The sequence below is a fragment of the Solanum tuberosum genome, unplaced genomic scaffold (assembly GCF_000226075.1).
Source record: "Solanum tuberosum cultivar DM 1-3 516 R44 unplaced genomic scaffold, SolTub_3.0 scf00280, whole genome shotgun sequence".
In the NCBI taxonomy this organism is placed as follows: domain Eukaryota; kingdom Viridiplantae; phylum Streptophyta; class Magnoliopsida; order Solanales; family Solanaceae; genus Solanum; species Solanum tuberosum.
This window is the reverse complement of record NW_006239205.1, coordinates 474074-489476: the sequence shown is the minus strand read 5'-3', so window position 1 is coordinate 489476 and position 15403 is coordinate 474074. Positions and strand designations below refer to the sequence as shown.

The 15403-nt window shown below is 35.9% G+C and overlaps 1 protein-coding gene and 1 pseudogene across 1 annotated transcript; one reads left to right on the top strand and one right to left on the bottom strand.

Annotated features, from left to right (window-relative positions):
* Positions 1-6671: 6671 nt before the first annotated feature.
* LOC102598989 (cysteine proteinase inhibitor B) lies at positions 6672-7368 on the top strand. The gene has a single exon (XM_006358728.2). The coding sequence runs from the start codon at positions 6767-6769 to the stop codon at positions 7172-7174; it is 408 nt and encodes a 135-aa protein (XP_006358790.1). The 5' UTR covers positions 6672-6766; the 3' UTR covers positions 7175-7368.
* A 685-nt stretch (positions 7369-8053) lies between these two features.
* Positions 8054-14343, bottom strand: LOC102592382 (probable UDP-N-acetylglucosamine--peptide N-acetylglucosaminyltransferase SEC; annotated as a pseudogene).
* Between the last annotated feature and the right edge of the window lie 1060 nt (positions 14344-15403).

Sequence of the window (15403 nt, the reverse complement as noted above, 5' to 3'; positions counted from 1 at the left end):
GACTACTAGAATTCCTAATGAGATGGATCGTGATCCTACAGTATATGGGCGGGCTTGTGGATTGTGTAGACAGACCGGGCATAAATGCCAAGTTACTGCAACTAGAATACTAAAATTAGTCTGTTATGTCATCAACTCCAGCATCAATTTCCATTAGTGGCTGCAATTTTCAGCAGCACCACAATTTTTCACTACTTATTCTTTGCTCTTTTTTTTTTGACATGTTGGATAGCATAGTGGCCACCTGTAAAGAAAATATAAATGTTCTATTATTCAAAAGGAGAGTGAAGCCAAAAATAATAAAATGTAAGATATTACCTGTCCCACAAGGCTTAAGTTTAATTTTACGCTTCTCTCTCCTTGATGGTTCACCATCTTGATTATTCGTATCATCGCCTTCATTTGCATCCTTTGGATCATTATCGTCCACTTGATTATTCGGGTCCTCTAAATTATTAATGGCATCAGGGGTCTCAATGATCATTGGCACAGGCGATGAGGTAAAGTTTGGGACATTCTCAAAATTTTGAGGTTGATAATTACCAACGACATTCTCAAGTGATGAAAGACTTGGATGACTTGATATTTGTAGATTCTGTGGCATCACATATGGCGTGATATCTGTTTGTGACAGTTGATATGTCATATTTGATGCCTGAGTGAATTCATGAGTGTAGTCTCTTGAAATGGAACCAATATTATAATCAGATGTTGCTTGATAATCTTCTGGGACTGCTTGGGCATTTTCTGTGGCCTGATCCATTTCAACATGTGCTTGTCCTCTTTCAACAGCACGTTCTCTTCTACCAGCAACACCACCTTTTCCTCGCCTACGAACTGGGGGATGTAACTGGGTAGGTTGTACCATATCTCTTCTATAATCGGCTGGCACATGAACCCTATCAGCCTCATGGACATATTTCAAACAATCAGAACCTTGATCCCGCACCATTTTTCTAAACATGTATAAGGCCTCATATGATGGATTATCACCAAGTGTTTTAGCTTCATCAACCATCGAATGAATATGGCGTACCTAAGAGCAAATGAGGCATTTATAATTGAGTTTAGAATTTAATATTTAGAGACAGTTATTCACCACGAGAATCAATCCAATTTTTTTCTTTAATGTATACCAAAATAATTATACCAAAACTCGAAGACTAACACCTTCTTTTACTCAAAAATCTCACCACACGACTCAAACTTGGCCTTTGACAGAAAAAGTTCACAACATGGTAACATTACAAAAAAATCCACAACTCAAATATGCAGTTCAAGATCCCTGTACCCATTTGCAAATCATACAGACCCTATGCATTTAAGTTGTTTTAAGGAGTAAAAGACCAATCCAATTGCCCACTCTCAAAGTAGACATGCTACTGTACATGTATATATGCATTAATAAAATTAATTATTAGCTTTAGTAACTATCAAAAGTATCCTATATTAAATAAAAGTACCATAAATATCAATTAAGTAAGAACAATTAAATGAGGTGACACATACTATAGTTTCATATGACGTTGAATTAGGCACATAACCTTGTTGACTTTGAGGACGCGAATTAGGATTACCAATAACAAGACGAGTAATGCGCCTAAACCAAATAAGGTAGGGGTCATCATACCGAAATGGTTCATGATTGACCGGTGCATCACAACTATATTGGAGCCGTTGGTTCCAAAGTGATAACCATTGTGCATGTTCCAATTCCCAATTTGTATTTGGTCTTCCCCGACGATCATGACGAAAGTGTGTGGAATCAAATGGAAACGGAGTTGGAATAGCTTGTTGCAATCCAAATTGTCTCATAACACAATCTGGCAAATGAACCTCGACTACATTCCAACAAAAGATTGGAACTCTAACCCGCCATATGTTTCGTCCAGCGTGACAATAGACAGGAAGACTCTCAATCAAGTCATCAATGCAGTTCAAGATCCCTGTACCCATTTGCAAATCATACAGACCCTATGCATTTAAGTTGTTTTAAGGAGTAAAAGACCAATCCAATTGCCCACTCTCAAAGTAGACATGCTACTGTACATGTATTTATGCATTAATAAAATTAATTAGTAGCTTTAGTAACTATCAAAAGTATCCTATATTAAATAAAAGTACCATAAATATCAATTAAGTAAGAACAATTAAATGAGGTGACACATACTATAGTTTCATATGACGTTGAATTAGGCACATAACCTTGTTGACTTTGAGGACGCGAATTAGGATTACCAATAACAAGACGAGTAATGCGCCTAAACCAAATAAGGTAGGGGTCATCATATCGAAATGGTTCATGATTGACCGGTGCATCACAACTATATTGGAGCCGTTGGTTCCAAAGTGATAACCATTGTGCATGTTCCAATTCCCAATTTGTATTTGGTCTTCCCCGACGATCATGTCGAAAGTGTGTGGAATCAAATGGAAACGGAGTTGGAATAGCTTGTTGCAATCCAAATTGTCTCATAACACGATCTGGCAAATGAACCTCGACTACATTCCAACAAAAGATTGGAACTCTAACCCGCCATATGTTTCGTCCAGCGTGACAATAGACAGGAAGACTCTCAATCAAGTCATCAAGATATGGTTCCCAAATAAACTACATGAAAAAGGAAAAAAATAAAATGAGTCTTTACATTTACAATCTTTATAAAAAAATAAAAATGATATGCATTGTACCTGTTCTTCTATCATAGAGTCAAGGGCATCCCTATAAACTTTCAACACATGCTTGGTAGTATTCGTCCAACTAAGATGCGCAAACCATCTAGTAGCATGTGGACCCCTAGGAAAATCAACAAAAGCAGTTCTCGCATCTTTCTTGGCTACTATCTGAGGACTGAGGACAGTGACTCTCTCCCATGCCCAAATCTATTAGAAAAAAGTTTTAAGATTACTTCTTTTAAAGTTTCCATCATCCAATAATGCTATGGAGACAAATCAAAGTTTGCATCTTTCAAAACTAGTAAATTATAAGAAATACAAATAAATAATTTGTACAATTTTTAAGTATACCTGAAGTAGTGGTAGAAATCCCGCTATTTCATTTTGGGTAGTCTGTGAGGCTTTACAAAGAAAATGATATAAGTAAGCTAAGGTTGCACTCCCCCAACTATAAGACCCAATTTTATCGATGTCCTCGAGCATAGGCAAGTACATAAGCTTCAAATAACCACCAGATGTATCCGCCATCAACATACCCGCAATCATCCAGAACATGTAACATCTGGCCTTCTGATTGATCATATCTTGCGTTGTCGTGTTCGGCAACTCTGGTTGGCTTAGCATGTATACATTAAATGCAGCGACCTTGAGGGAATTTGTTTTGAAGTCTTCACGAGATGGAATGAAACCTAATAATCTTTGACAAATGTTTTGCCAATCCCCTATGGTCTTTATCGTCTCATTACCAAGTACTGGATCACCATTCACAGGTAATCCATACAACACCTCTACGTCCTGTAAAGTGACTATTGCTTCACCTGTCCTAAAGTGAAAAGTATGAGTTTCGGGACGCCATCGCTCAACTAATGCAGTGATCAAACTGCGGTCGATAGCAGGCCGATTAGCTTGTAACACCATACAATCCACATAATCTAATCACTTCAAGGACTCGTGGATGGATAGGATATTTTTATACGTAGCTTCCAAAATTTCCATCTTCTCTCCTCGTATTAAGAATCATATTAGAACTTCCTTCCCATATATCCTGTGATCTATGAGTGAGTTGTCCCGTTAATACATCCAATTCAAGTGGATCGGGATCCAACTTGTATTCACTATTATTCGCCATAAAAGAAAATACCTATGAGATACATATGAAAGTAAACTTAAATGTTAGCTCAAATATTGTTATGTGATTTTTTCTTGACATTCATCGAAAAAAGAGAAGCATGAATTAGACAAAGCGAATTAGGAACTTGGATAGGCAGCATGCTATTAATATGGCTCTAATTAACAATGTATTGATACCAAGTGAAAATGATCCCAAAAAAGTGTCTTGAAAGATCTAAAATTTATTTGGCATTACAGAGATTGTATCTTTTTCATATTAGAAAAATAGAAAACTTGGAAGTTTATATAAAATAGTATCTGGCCGGAGCAATGTATGCTCTTACAATCAAAGCCATTTTCTTTATGTAGTTGATACTTTTGCTCATCGGAGCTTCCGTTATTCGAATCAACGGTAGTTAGGATGTGAAAGTTACTACGCAGGCAAATCAGAAAATCAGAGAGAGTTCGAGTTCACTGGCCATGAAAGGAGTGTCGAAAAATAGTCCAAAAAAATTAAAATCAAATCAAATTCTATAACAAAATAGAATCCTATGTTTTGTTTTTCATCAAAGAAGGATAACTAATAGACAAACATCAACTTATGTTCTCCGGATGTAAGTTTACAATACTGATAATCTTGTCCAAGAAATGTAGATAATATCCCAACTGACAATTGAAGGAAAACAAACTAAGAACCATTTCAATTGTAATGAAGGCCGAAGTAAGACCAAAATTGGGTGTTCATTCATGGGTTTTTCATCAAAAAAGGAATCCTATATTGAAATTCGATTTCATGGGATTTTCCTCAATTTACAAAAGACAGAATTCTTCTATGGATTTGTCAAGCCTTACTTCGTAAAGAAAAATCAAACCTTGAACAAGAAAATTACCTTAAAATAGTTATGGCGCTAAATCTCCTTCTTCCGGCAACACCAGCAGCAAGAATTGGGAACTGAACGGTGTTTGCAGCGCTAGATGAGATTGAGGTTAGGGCAGGGGTGAAATTTCAAAGTAGAACTGAAATTGGGTTTAGAGTAGGTTAAATCGTATAAGGGTCAAAATTGGGTTTATGGAAAATTTAGAATTAAATGTATAAATATATATAAAACGTTACCCGTAGTAACGTTTTCTTACTTAACGTCGTATAAAACGTTACCCGTAGTAACGTTTTCTTACTTAACGTCGTATAAAACGTTACCCGTAGTAACGTTTTCTTACTTAACGTCGTATAAAACGTTACCCGTAGTAACGTTTTCTTACTTAACGTCGTATAAAACGTTACCCGTAGTAACGTTTTCTTACTTAACGTCGTATAAAACGTTACCCGTAGTAACGTTTTCTTACTTAACGTCGTATAAAACGTTACCCGTAGTAACGTTTTCTTACTTAACGTCGTATAAAACGTTACCCGTAGTAACGTTTTCTTACTTAACGTCGTATAAAACGTTACCCGTAGTAACGTTTTCTTACTTAACGTCGTATAAAACGTTACCCGTAGTAACGTTTTCTTACTTAACGTCGTATAAAACGTTACCCGTAGTAACGTTTTCTTACTTAACGTCGTATAAAACGTTACCCGTAGTAACGTTTTCTTACTTAACGTCGTATAAAACGTTACCCGTAGTAACGTTTTCTTACTTAACGTCGTATAAAACGTTACCCGTAGTAACGTTTTCTTACTTAACGTCGTATAAAACGTTACCCGTAGTAACGTTTTCTTACTTAACGTCGTATAAAACGTTACCCGTAGTAACGTTTTCTTACTTAACGTCGTATAAAACGTTACCCGTAGTAACGTTTTCTTACTTAACGTCGTATAAAACGTTACCCGTAGTAACGTTTTCTTACTTAACGTCGTATAAAACGTTACCCGTAGTAACGTTTTCCTACTTAACGTCGTCCCTCATTTAACTTTTGTCCGTTTATTCTTTTGAAATAAAATATGGGCTAATACGTTACTACCAACAACGTTTATACTAGTTTTGTAAAGTTTCAAAAAATTGTATTATTATTGTAAATTGATTTAAATAGTAGCTTGTTTTGGTCAAAAATTCTAACATCTACAATTAATTAAAAATTAAAAAGAAAAAATGACAAATGAATGACATTTGCAAATTGCCTTTTGTCCACAATTGGACACTCACCTTTTAGTCATCCGTAGCTAGACATGAAGAAAACAGATAAGCATTACTCTATCGTGATTCCGTTTATGTGACATCGTTTAAATGATTAATTTCTCTATTAGTCTATAATTCGTCGAAGAGTAACAATTACAATAGTAATTTTGCATCTTATTAGTTATAACAATGAAATTGAATACACAAGTCATATCGCCCTTCATCATTAGCGTCATATACACCCTTTTTAAAGATTCAACATCCTCCGTTGAAGTTCGCTCCATCTACTACAAAAAATCATGTTCGACTTTATCCTTACAAATTTCACAAATTTATCTCTTGAGCTATATCATCGTTAAACCTAAAATCACACGTACCAACTAAACTAATTATTTTATATATTCCTTGTGAACCTTCACATACCGTATCTCCTAGATTGTCAATCTTAAACCCATCCTAATCAATTCCCCTCTATCATTAATAATTAGAGTAAAATTACTACTAATATATTGTAAACCCTAATCCTAAAATTATTTAGCTAACAAACAATGATGTTAGTAATAGATGTGATGCTCCTCCTTTAAACACAAATTAAATTCGAGCCTTAAATATAAAATAATTTTCGATAAAAAATATTTTCTCAAATAAAGTACTATGCCATATAAATTCAAATTAATTAGACTTTAATACGTCTAATATACAAACAAACACTAGAAACAGACTGTTTTGTCCTCCTTTTCACAAAATACGCAGCGTCACGTACATGTTGCCACCACCCCCATAACGTGTCCAACAAAAAAAACTCCTATATATAATTCCCCCTTCTTCCTTTCTTCTCCATCAAAAAAAATCCCCAATCTCCAATGGCGAAATCCACAAAAATTCTCTCATCAATCCTCCTTCTCTTCTTCATTTTCACTTTATTTTCTTCATCAAACGCATTAGGCGGAAAACTCGGCGGAAGAACACAAATCAAAGACGTGAAAACAAATCAGGAAATTCAAGATCTAGGTAAGTACTGCGTCGAAGAACACAACAGAAATTTGCGGAAACAAAATGGTGCTTTGAGTTCTTTATTGAGTTTTTCTCAAGTTGTTGAAGCAGAAAAACAAGTTGTTTCTGGTGTTAAATATTACCTAAAAATCTCAGCTATTGTTAAATCATCTAGTTCACCAAAATTGTTCGATGCTGTTGTGGTTGTTAAATCTTGGGAGAAGAAGAAGGAGGAATTGCTTACGTTTTTTCCTTCTCCTTCACCGGCTACGAAATGAATTTCTGATGGTTGATTGTGGCTAAAAGTTAAAACTTCTACTAGTGCTAATGTTTAAAATGAGGTTGTTAATCTAATTTTGAAGTACTTTAATTTGTAGCCTTTTATTTTATAACCTATTTTGAGTTCACTTGTGTACTATGTGATGCAATAATCAATGAATGACATATGTATTAGTATGTTGTTATAGATAAATTATGGTTGTACTTCACTATTTTTAGTTACTATTTTGTTGATATATCTCTCGATTAATTCTACAAAATGTCTTACGAACGGTAATATATGATCTCGTGTATAATAATCCTAATGTTTATGTACGTTTCAATTAATTCTACGAAATATCTTCGTTCAGATTCCTCACCTGCAAATGCAAAGGAGAAAGAATTTGAGTATTACTTGTAAAAAGAAAATCATAACAAACGAGACTATTATAGAGAGATTTCGATTAGATTAACATTTCTTTTTGATCTATCAATAATCATGTTCCATTAATATTGCTCTTCTTCAAAACTAGGTCATAGGAGACCATATAAATTCTTAAGAGTTGATTATTTTTATGTAATTTTCGCCAATAATCTATTTACTTTCTTAGTTCAGACAAAAACTACACATATTCCAATCACCTAGATTTGCATGACTACCAATAGGATTATCTTGTCTCCATCACTCACTTTTCAATTCGTGAGTAAACTTGCACGCATCTCAACTTATTTTAATGGATATTTTGTCACCTTATGATATGATCTCGTATTAAAAAGCATTTTAAACTCAAAACCATAGGAACGCAAAGCTCAATTTTTTATAACAGAAGTTGTGGAGCAATTTTTAGACAAAATGCTTTCATTTACGATCATTCAACTATATAACCTGAAATCTCTCTTGTGCATCTCCGCTCTTCGGGTAACGCCTAGTTTAGTGTAGCATTTGAGTTCCGCCTTCTCTTGTACAAAACAAAAAAATTCTGTTCTTTCCTCCTTCCTACATTTAATGATCAAAAGGAAATTTCGCGTCATTCTCAGTCACTTTGAAGTGCTGAGGATGCTGGCCGGAGCAATAGAGATTCCACATCTTAAAATAAGAACGCTCTAGATTCCTCACCTGAAAATGCAAGGAGATAGAATGAGCATTCCATGTTGATTCAACTCTGTTACTCGGACTCTCCAAAAATACATTACTTTTGAAGGATTTCACACATTTTTAGAGAGGAGTTCGAGCAACATAGCAAGAAGGTCGTTTAGTTAACTAAAACTGCTGTGTTTGTTTACTCACCCAGCGCGCTGTATCAAATAAAGGGCAGCTCATTCGCACAGCCTTGAGTCTATTGGTGAGATTTTTGAGATTCGGATGATTTAGTGCCAGAAACACCGCCTTCTCCTCATATTCCTTCATACTGTCACAACATGAAAGTCGATATAATGGTTAGGGGTATGGTCTGCGTACATACTGCCCTCCCTAGACCACACTTGTGAAATTACACTGGGTATGTTGTTCTCGTTGTTGGTCATAAAAGTATAGAACACATACCCTGCTGACAATCATCTCATCCCCAAGTCCTGTAGCCAAACACAGGGAGCCAGCAACTCTAGTAGCCATTTTCTCAAGGGGAGGGTAATCATTGGTAGACCAGCCCAAAGAACATCTGTTCCTGTGGTATGTGCATTGTACAGTGGCCTACAAATCACCAAAAAAAACCAAATTCAAGAACATGAGATGAATGAAACTAGATTCTTGAAAGACAAGATGCGGAACGTTCTTAATCTTCTTACGTATCCAAGAAAAGATCAGCCAAGGAGCAGCGCTTGACGTGCTCTTGTTTCATTGCAACATCTGTGAAAATAATATTGGTTTTGTTGCAGACCTTGTGCAGCAGCATCTGTAACAAGTGAGCTGAATTAGGAGAGACTTTACATGAACCAATAAACAGGTATTCTCTTACATGCGCGGAGCCTCTTCTCCCCTGCAGCTGGAAATGTAAGAAGCCAAAGAACACTTTTTGGTACACGCTTAAGGATATTGCATCTGCACATACCAGGCCAATTCAACAAGTTTTATTATAGCAAGTGCTTGTGACGGTTACAGTTAACCAATTCAAATAACTCCAAGTAACTACCATGTAGTAAAAATCTCAGGATCCATCTTGTAAAGCTGGTTAAAACATGCAAATATGAATGTATCCACAGGCAGTCCATAATCAGAACGTGTCGGTTGGCTGTTTGGATCTAGCACATCACGGTTTTTCTACAGAATAAGACTCATCAACATACATATAATTGATTCGTTGATAAATTTGGTGAAATCAGATTTGATATAAAGCTCAGAAACAGCAAGAAAAGCTTACTTGCTTATAATCGTTGACAAAATAGCAATGAGGGAGATGTAGAAGCTTCTCTGAGTAAAAATGTGCATACTTCATAGGTGAAACAAACTGCATACAAGGAAGTTACACTCAAAGGACCCGAGAGAAAGCAAAGGTTACAGCAAATGTATAATATCAAGGGTGTCGCAAGAAAATTACCTCAGCTGTAATCAAATAATCTATGTATGTTGCCCCGGTGGTTCCAGGGAACCCCATGTACAAAACCTGGATTGGAGCTGGCTGCATGGCAAATATCTCACTTCTTTCACCCTACAACACATCATTCCGAAGTAAAAAATATAGCATTAGATAAACAAAGTCATCCAGAAAACAATGGTATAACCATTAGATGAAGTTCAACCTGTACCTTGGTATAACCATTAAGATCGATAAGTATTTGTATTCGATCCTCATTAATCATCCTTGCTGTTGCATCAAATGTCAAGGACGACACATCAATAAAATGCTCAGCTTCAGACTGGATGCAAATCTCCCATTCTGTACCTTCGTTTGGACTTAGAGCATAGCAAAACACCTAGGAAAAGTACTTGTAAATTTAGCATGAACAAGAACAGACTGCCAACAGTGGTGCTAAACATCGAAAAAAAGGAAGAAATTGTCCAAACCTCAACATTCTCTCTGTCATGCATCCCAAAAACTGAACACATCAGATGTGATACTGGGTGGTCTCCAAAATCACTGCTCACATATCTAGACACGTTAAGACATACTATCAGCAGGCAATAGTCATGAAGAGACTATGGCAGATATCAACCTAAGCAACACATAAATATTACTCCATCCCAATTTATAAGATGGTATTTGACTAGTCCAGAGTTTAAGAATGAAAGGAAAACTTTTGAAGCTTGTGGACTAAAACAAGTCATAGATATTTGTGTATGTCATCTCATTAAGGGTAAAATGAGAAGTTTAATGTTGAATTGTTACAAAATATATTGAAACAAATCATCCTTTTTGGGACTAAATAAAAGGGAAAGAGTGTTATAAATTTGGACAGACCCCAGAGGGAAATGATGCAAGTCAAGTTGCACCAAGGTCAGTTAGGAGGAGTCCAGCTCAGGATCTCCAAGAACTACAAAGGTTGCTCACAAAGATGGAAGCGTTTGAAGGACAAAATGGAAGGTGGAGAATTTCTTGACTTGACATGCGGATCAGAGTATGGTCCGCAAAAACCACACACAGACTGTATCCAGGATAAGGCTGGAGCAGTCATGAGTTACGGTCCATACAACAAACTGTATGTCAAAAGCTGGAAGTGTCAGATTCTGTCCTCGAAAGCTACAACATACAGAGCCATAAACGGGCCGTACAGTGCACTTACTAGCAGTACATCAAACGGGGGAGATACCAACCAGAAGAGGGAGCGTGGACCATAGATTGCATCTATGGACCGCATGTCAGGCCTGGAAGCGTACATTTGGCTATATTTGCAATTTCTGATATGTTACTTTCTGTCATCTATGTAATAGCTAGCCTAGACTATAATTAAGTGAGAATAGCTCATTTAGATGGAGTTAGTTTTTGGATGAATGATGAATTGAGTATTTGAGTTTACTCTTTTGAGAGTTGGGGCTGGCATTTGTTGCTAAACAGTGTTGAAGGAATTGCTTGCTTGAGGAATCATTCTTCTTGAGGGTTTCCTAGAGAGATTTCTTGCTTGAGGATTTCATCCTCTTGAGATTCATCTAAGAGATTAGGTGCTTATTGGATTCCTTAATTGTGGATTATGGCTAATCAAGAGCCTTAGTTCACAATAAATTCCATTTTGTGTCTATCTATCTATCCATTATTGTCATTTCCGCATTGCATCAGAAAAGTATAGAGAAACTCACCCAACCCTCAGTCTACCGTTCCTGCCACATCCCTTTATTGACAGAGGTGGTGGATGCATGAAAGGATAAAGTACATAGCGAGCCGCTATCAAAGAGCAGTATTGGGCAAACTTGTGACTGTACAAGCAAAAAGAAACAGTCAGTATCAACCTCACATCGTTCAACCCTTGTGATCGATCCAATAGAGATGTCCTCACCTGATATCTAGAGCAAGCATTGGATCAAGAGGGAACTCAATTACCTGGAAAGGCAGAATGCTCGGGATAATGGACATCTAAAGACGTATATGACAAGGCACAACATCAAAGGAAAATATAGTAACCAGTAATATAGTGATGAAAAGCGAAGCAATCATGTAAATTGTACTGGTCAGAAAGTAGTTGTAATACCTCAATCTGTCTTCTCAGTATTCCTTCAACTTCAATAAACATCTCCTCTCGATTATCCCAATCACAGACACACTGCATACCATGAGATTGGAAGGGAAAAATAAACTATGCACAAGATGAAACCAATCACGCGTCCTCGTGCACAAGATGCAAATTATTTATGAAGTTTCTTACATAATTAATTGCTTAACAGTTTGGCAACAGACATAAATAACACTTGGAAAATAAGAAAATACTAACAATAAAGCTTAAGATCAGAACCTAACCAAACAGAGCATGACATGATTTCTAAATGAACTACGGAAGTACCTATAACAGAGTGAACAGACCTGTAGCGAGTGGAAAAGATTGCAGGTTGCTCTGGGGAAGTTCGGACGTAGCATCAAAGCTTGTCTATAACTTTTTATAGTTGCTTCAATGTTGCGACTACACGAAAAATCAAAGCATTACGAACAAGCAGAATGAACAGGTAGGAACACGTATAAAAGGGATCTTTAACTTTCGAAGCTTGTTAACCTTAACGACAATACCTTAACATGTAAGCTAAAGCTAATAATGCATGAGTGTCTGCTACGGTTGGACTAATGGCAATAGCTTGCGTGTAGTCTTGTATAGCTTCGTTAACTTTACCAATCTCTATGTATATATTACCCCGATTGACCAGTCCTTCAGTTGCCATGGGGTTAATTCTGAGTACCTCATTACAGCATGACATGGCTAGTCCATAATTTCCCTGAAAGTTGCATCATAAAAGAAGAACCAGATACAGAAATGGCACTAGTGATTGTAAATAACATAGTCCCTCCTTGCTATCTTAAAAATTGTACAAGAAAGCTTTTTACTGATCTGCAAATTAAGCATTCTTGGGAAGTAGTAACTAAATACTTACCTGTTGCACGTATATTATGGCGAGATTTATAAAAGGATCTGAGATTGTGACAGCTAAAATCGATTTATAACATTGCTCAAGGGCACTCGTCCTGTTCCTAGACAATAGGAATAGTAACTCTTGAAAATTGCTAGTTAAGAAGAGAATCATTACGATTAAGCAAAATCTTACCGCTCCATAAAAGTGTTTCCCAGAATGGATAGTATTTGCAGATGGTTAGGTTGAAGAGAGATGCATTGCTGCATGCATTCATCAGAAAGGTTGAGAAATCATCCGAAAGGCATAATTATTCTTTGTATCAATTTATATGACACTTTTCGCATCTCAAAACTCAAACTATGTGAACATTGACTGACATTTTAAGATGTATCTTGTCGTAAGATTGAACTGTGAAGAAATGCATAATATTATGTTTGAATTTCTAAATTTTAGTTTTAAAATATAGTTGATCTTGTAAAATTTAGCTTCAAAGATTAGTCAAACCGACTCTCGGAAAAAGAAAAGTGTCCCAAAAATTGGGACAGACGGATTAAGAAAAAGGAAATTAAAGCATATGACGAGCCAAATAGTGAACACAAACTTACATGATAGCAATCAATTGCTTCCTGCACTCTATCAGCATCTTTTAGAGCATTACCCTATAAGTAAGATTATCTAAGGCATATTGAATTAATATCGAAAAACAAAATGTTAATATAGGATATGAACTTTTATGAGCTAAGTACCAGATTTCCATACGCCTCGAAGCATTCAGCATCACGGGCAATAGCTCTCCTGTAATTACGTATTGCCATTTCCAGATTTCCTTGTTCATGGTATACAAGACCCAAGAGAACTGCAGAGACAACTCAAGAGGTGAGAATTGTTCTAGACCATATAAAGAGTCCAATTTCCTTTCTCGCAGAGGATATGGGACTCGACATAGTGAAAATGGAGTCTCACCAAAAGCCATAGCATAGTCTCGTCGCGCTTGCAGTGCACGCTGGTAACACACTATAGCCTTCTGGGGCATTCCCAAATCCTGGAAAATGCAAAGAAGATGCTTATCGTGTATTTCTTCACATCCCTTTGTCTAAAAAATACACTTATATAGTATACACTATACTATATACGAGGTTAAAATTACTTTTGATTTTTACTTATTTATATTTTGAGTTTGGTTATTGAAAATATTGGCTTCGTCACTTCTTATAGCCTTTGGACCTTATTGACACAATACAAGAGGACTTACCTTGTATACACTTCCCATGCACAGATAAGCATCAGAGGAGTTTGGTTTTAATTTGACTGCTTCCTGGAGAGGATCGAACCATAAAAAAGAGGACATTATAATATACATGATTTCTCTAATAACAAAGACAACCTCAACTGACAACTAAACGCCACAACTTTGAAAATGTACATCTAGACAACTTAACTTGGTTTAAGTTGGCCCCATAAACACCACAACTTAGAGAATGCACATCTGGGAAAGTGTGCTTAAACCAAAGTTAAAATGTGTAAATGTGCATTTTCAAAGTTGTCATTTGAGGCCAAGTTAAAGTGTTTATATATGTAAATGCAAAAGTAGACATGCAAAACATAATCACAGTAAACTAAAATATATACACAACTAATTAGTAAAAGTTAAATTATTCATACCTTGTAGCCCTTTAAGGCCTTGATAAGATCAGTTCTCTCCATAAGGACAACAAGATTAGATATGCATGCAAATGCAATGTGTAATGGTACTGTATATAGATATTAAAAGACAAAAATACAAAAAGAAACTCAAACGACAGAGAAGCCAGAAAGACCATAGTCAACCAAATAAGAACTGAAAAGTTTCTTAACAAAAAAGTGCAATGCTGGCCCACATAGTAGTAAAAATGTTAAGCGTCTTATTGATTAGGCATAATACATAAAGAGGACCTTTAACTTGGCATCAATTCACAACTATGACCCTAAACTTTGCCAGTGCACAAGTAGGCACTTTAACTATCACAAATTTAAACAATTAAACACTCGTATATCCCAGGTAAAGTGCGTGATATACAAATGCTTCTACGTGGCTGCCAACTAATTAAAATAAATACACGTGGATTTTTCAATTAAAAAACTGAAAATAAAAACAAAATAAATATCAATTAACAACTTTGACCCTATGCTTAGAACAGAGAACAATGTTTTCCTCTTTATTCTCTACAAAATCCTAACCCTAAGTTCCTACATTTCATCCTTCGAATCAAAGGTAAAATTGTTCAAGAAATTGTGAAGAAAGAGAGGAAGATGGCAAAAGTTGTTGGAGAAATTAAGAAAGAAGAGAGTAAAGTGAGATTTTATATATATGAAAGAGACTCATTAAGGGTAGAAGTGTCATTTAAGCGTTTTTTTTACTGTTGGGGACCTTTATTTTTACCACTGACGCGCCTAATTGAAGTGTGTTTCACGCACTTTGCCATGTAGGATTAGAGTGTTTAATTGTTAAATTTTTGGATAGTTGAAGTGCCTACTTGTGCAGTAGCAAAGTTTAAGGTCATAGTTGTGAATTGATGCCAAGTTAAAGGTCCTCTTTATGTATTATGCCTTTAGTTTATTAAAAGTTATAGAAATATATCTCAATTATAGTACCAAGTTTACTTGTTATGCACCGTTAGTGTCAATTGTCAACTATTACGATAGTAACATGTGCCCCTTGTCATTGCTTGATGATGATTGATGGATATATTTACGATATTTATTGGTATGCTACATTATTGAAAGG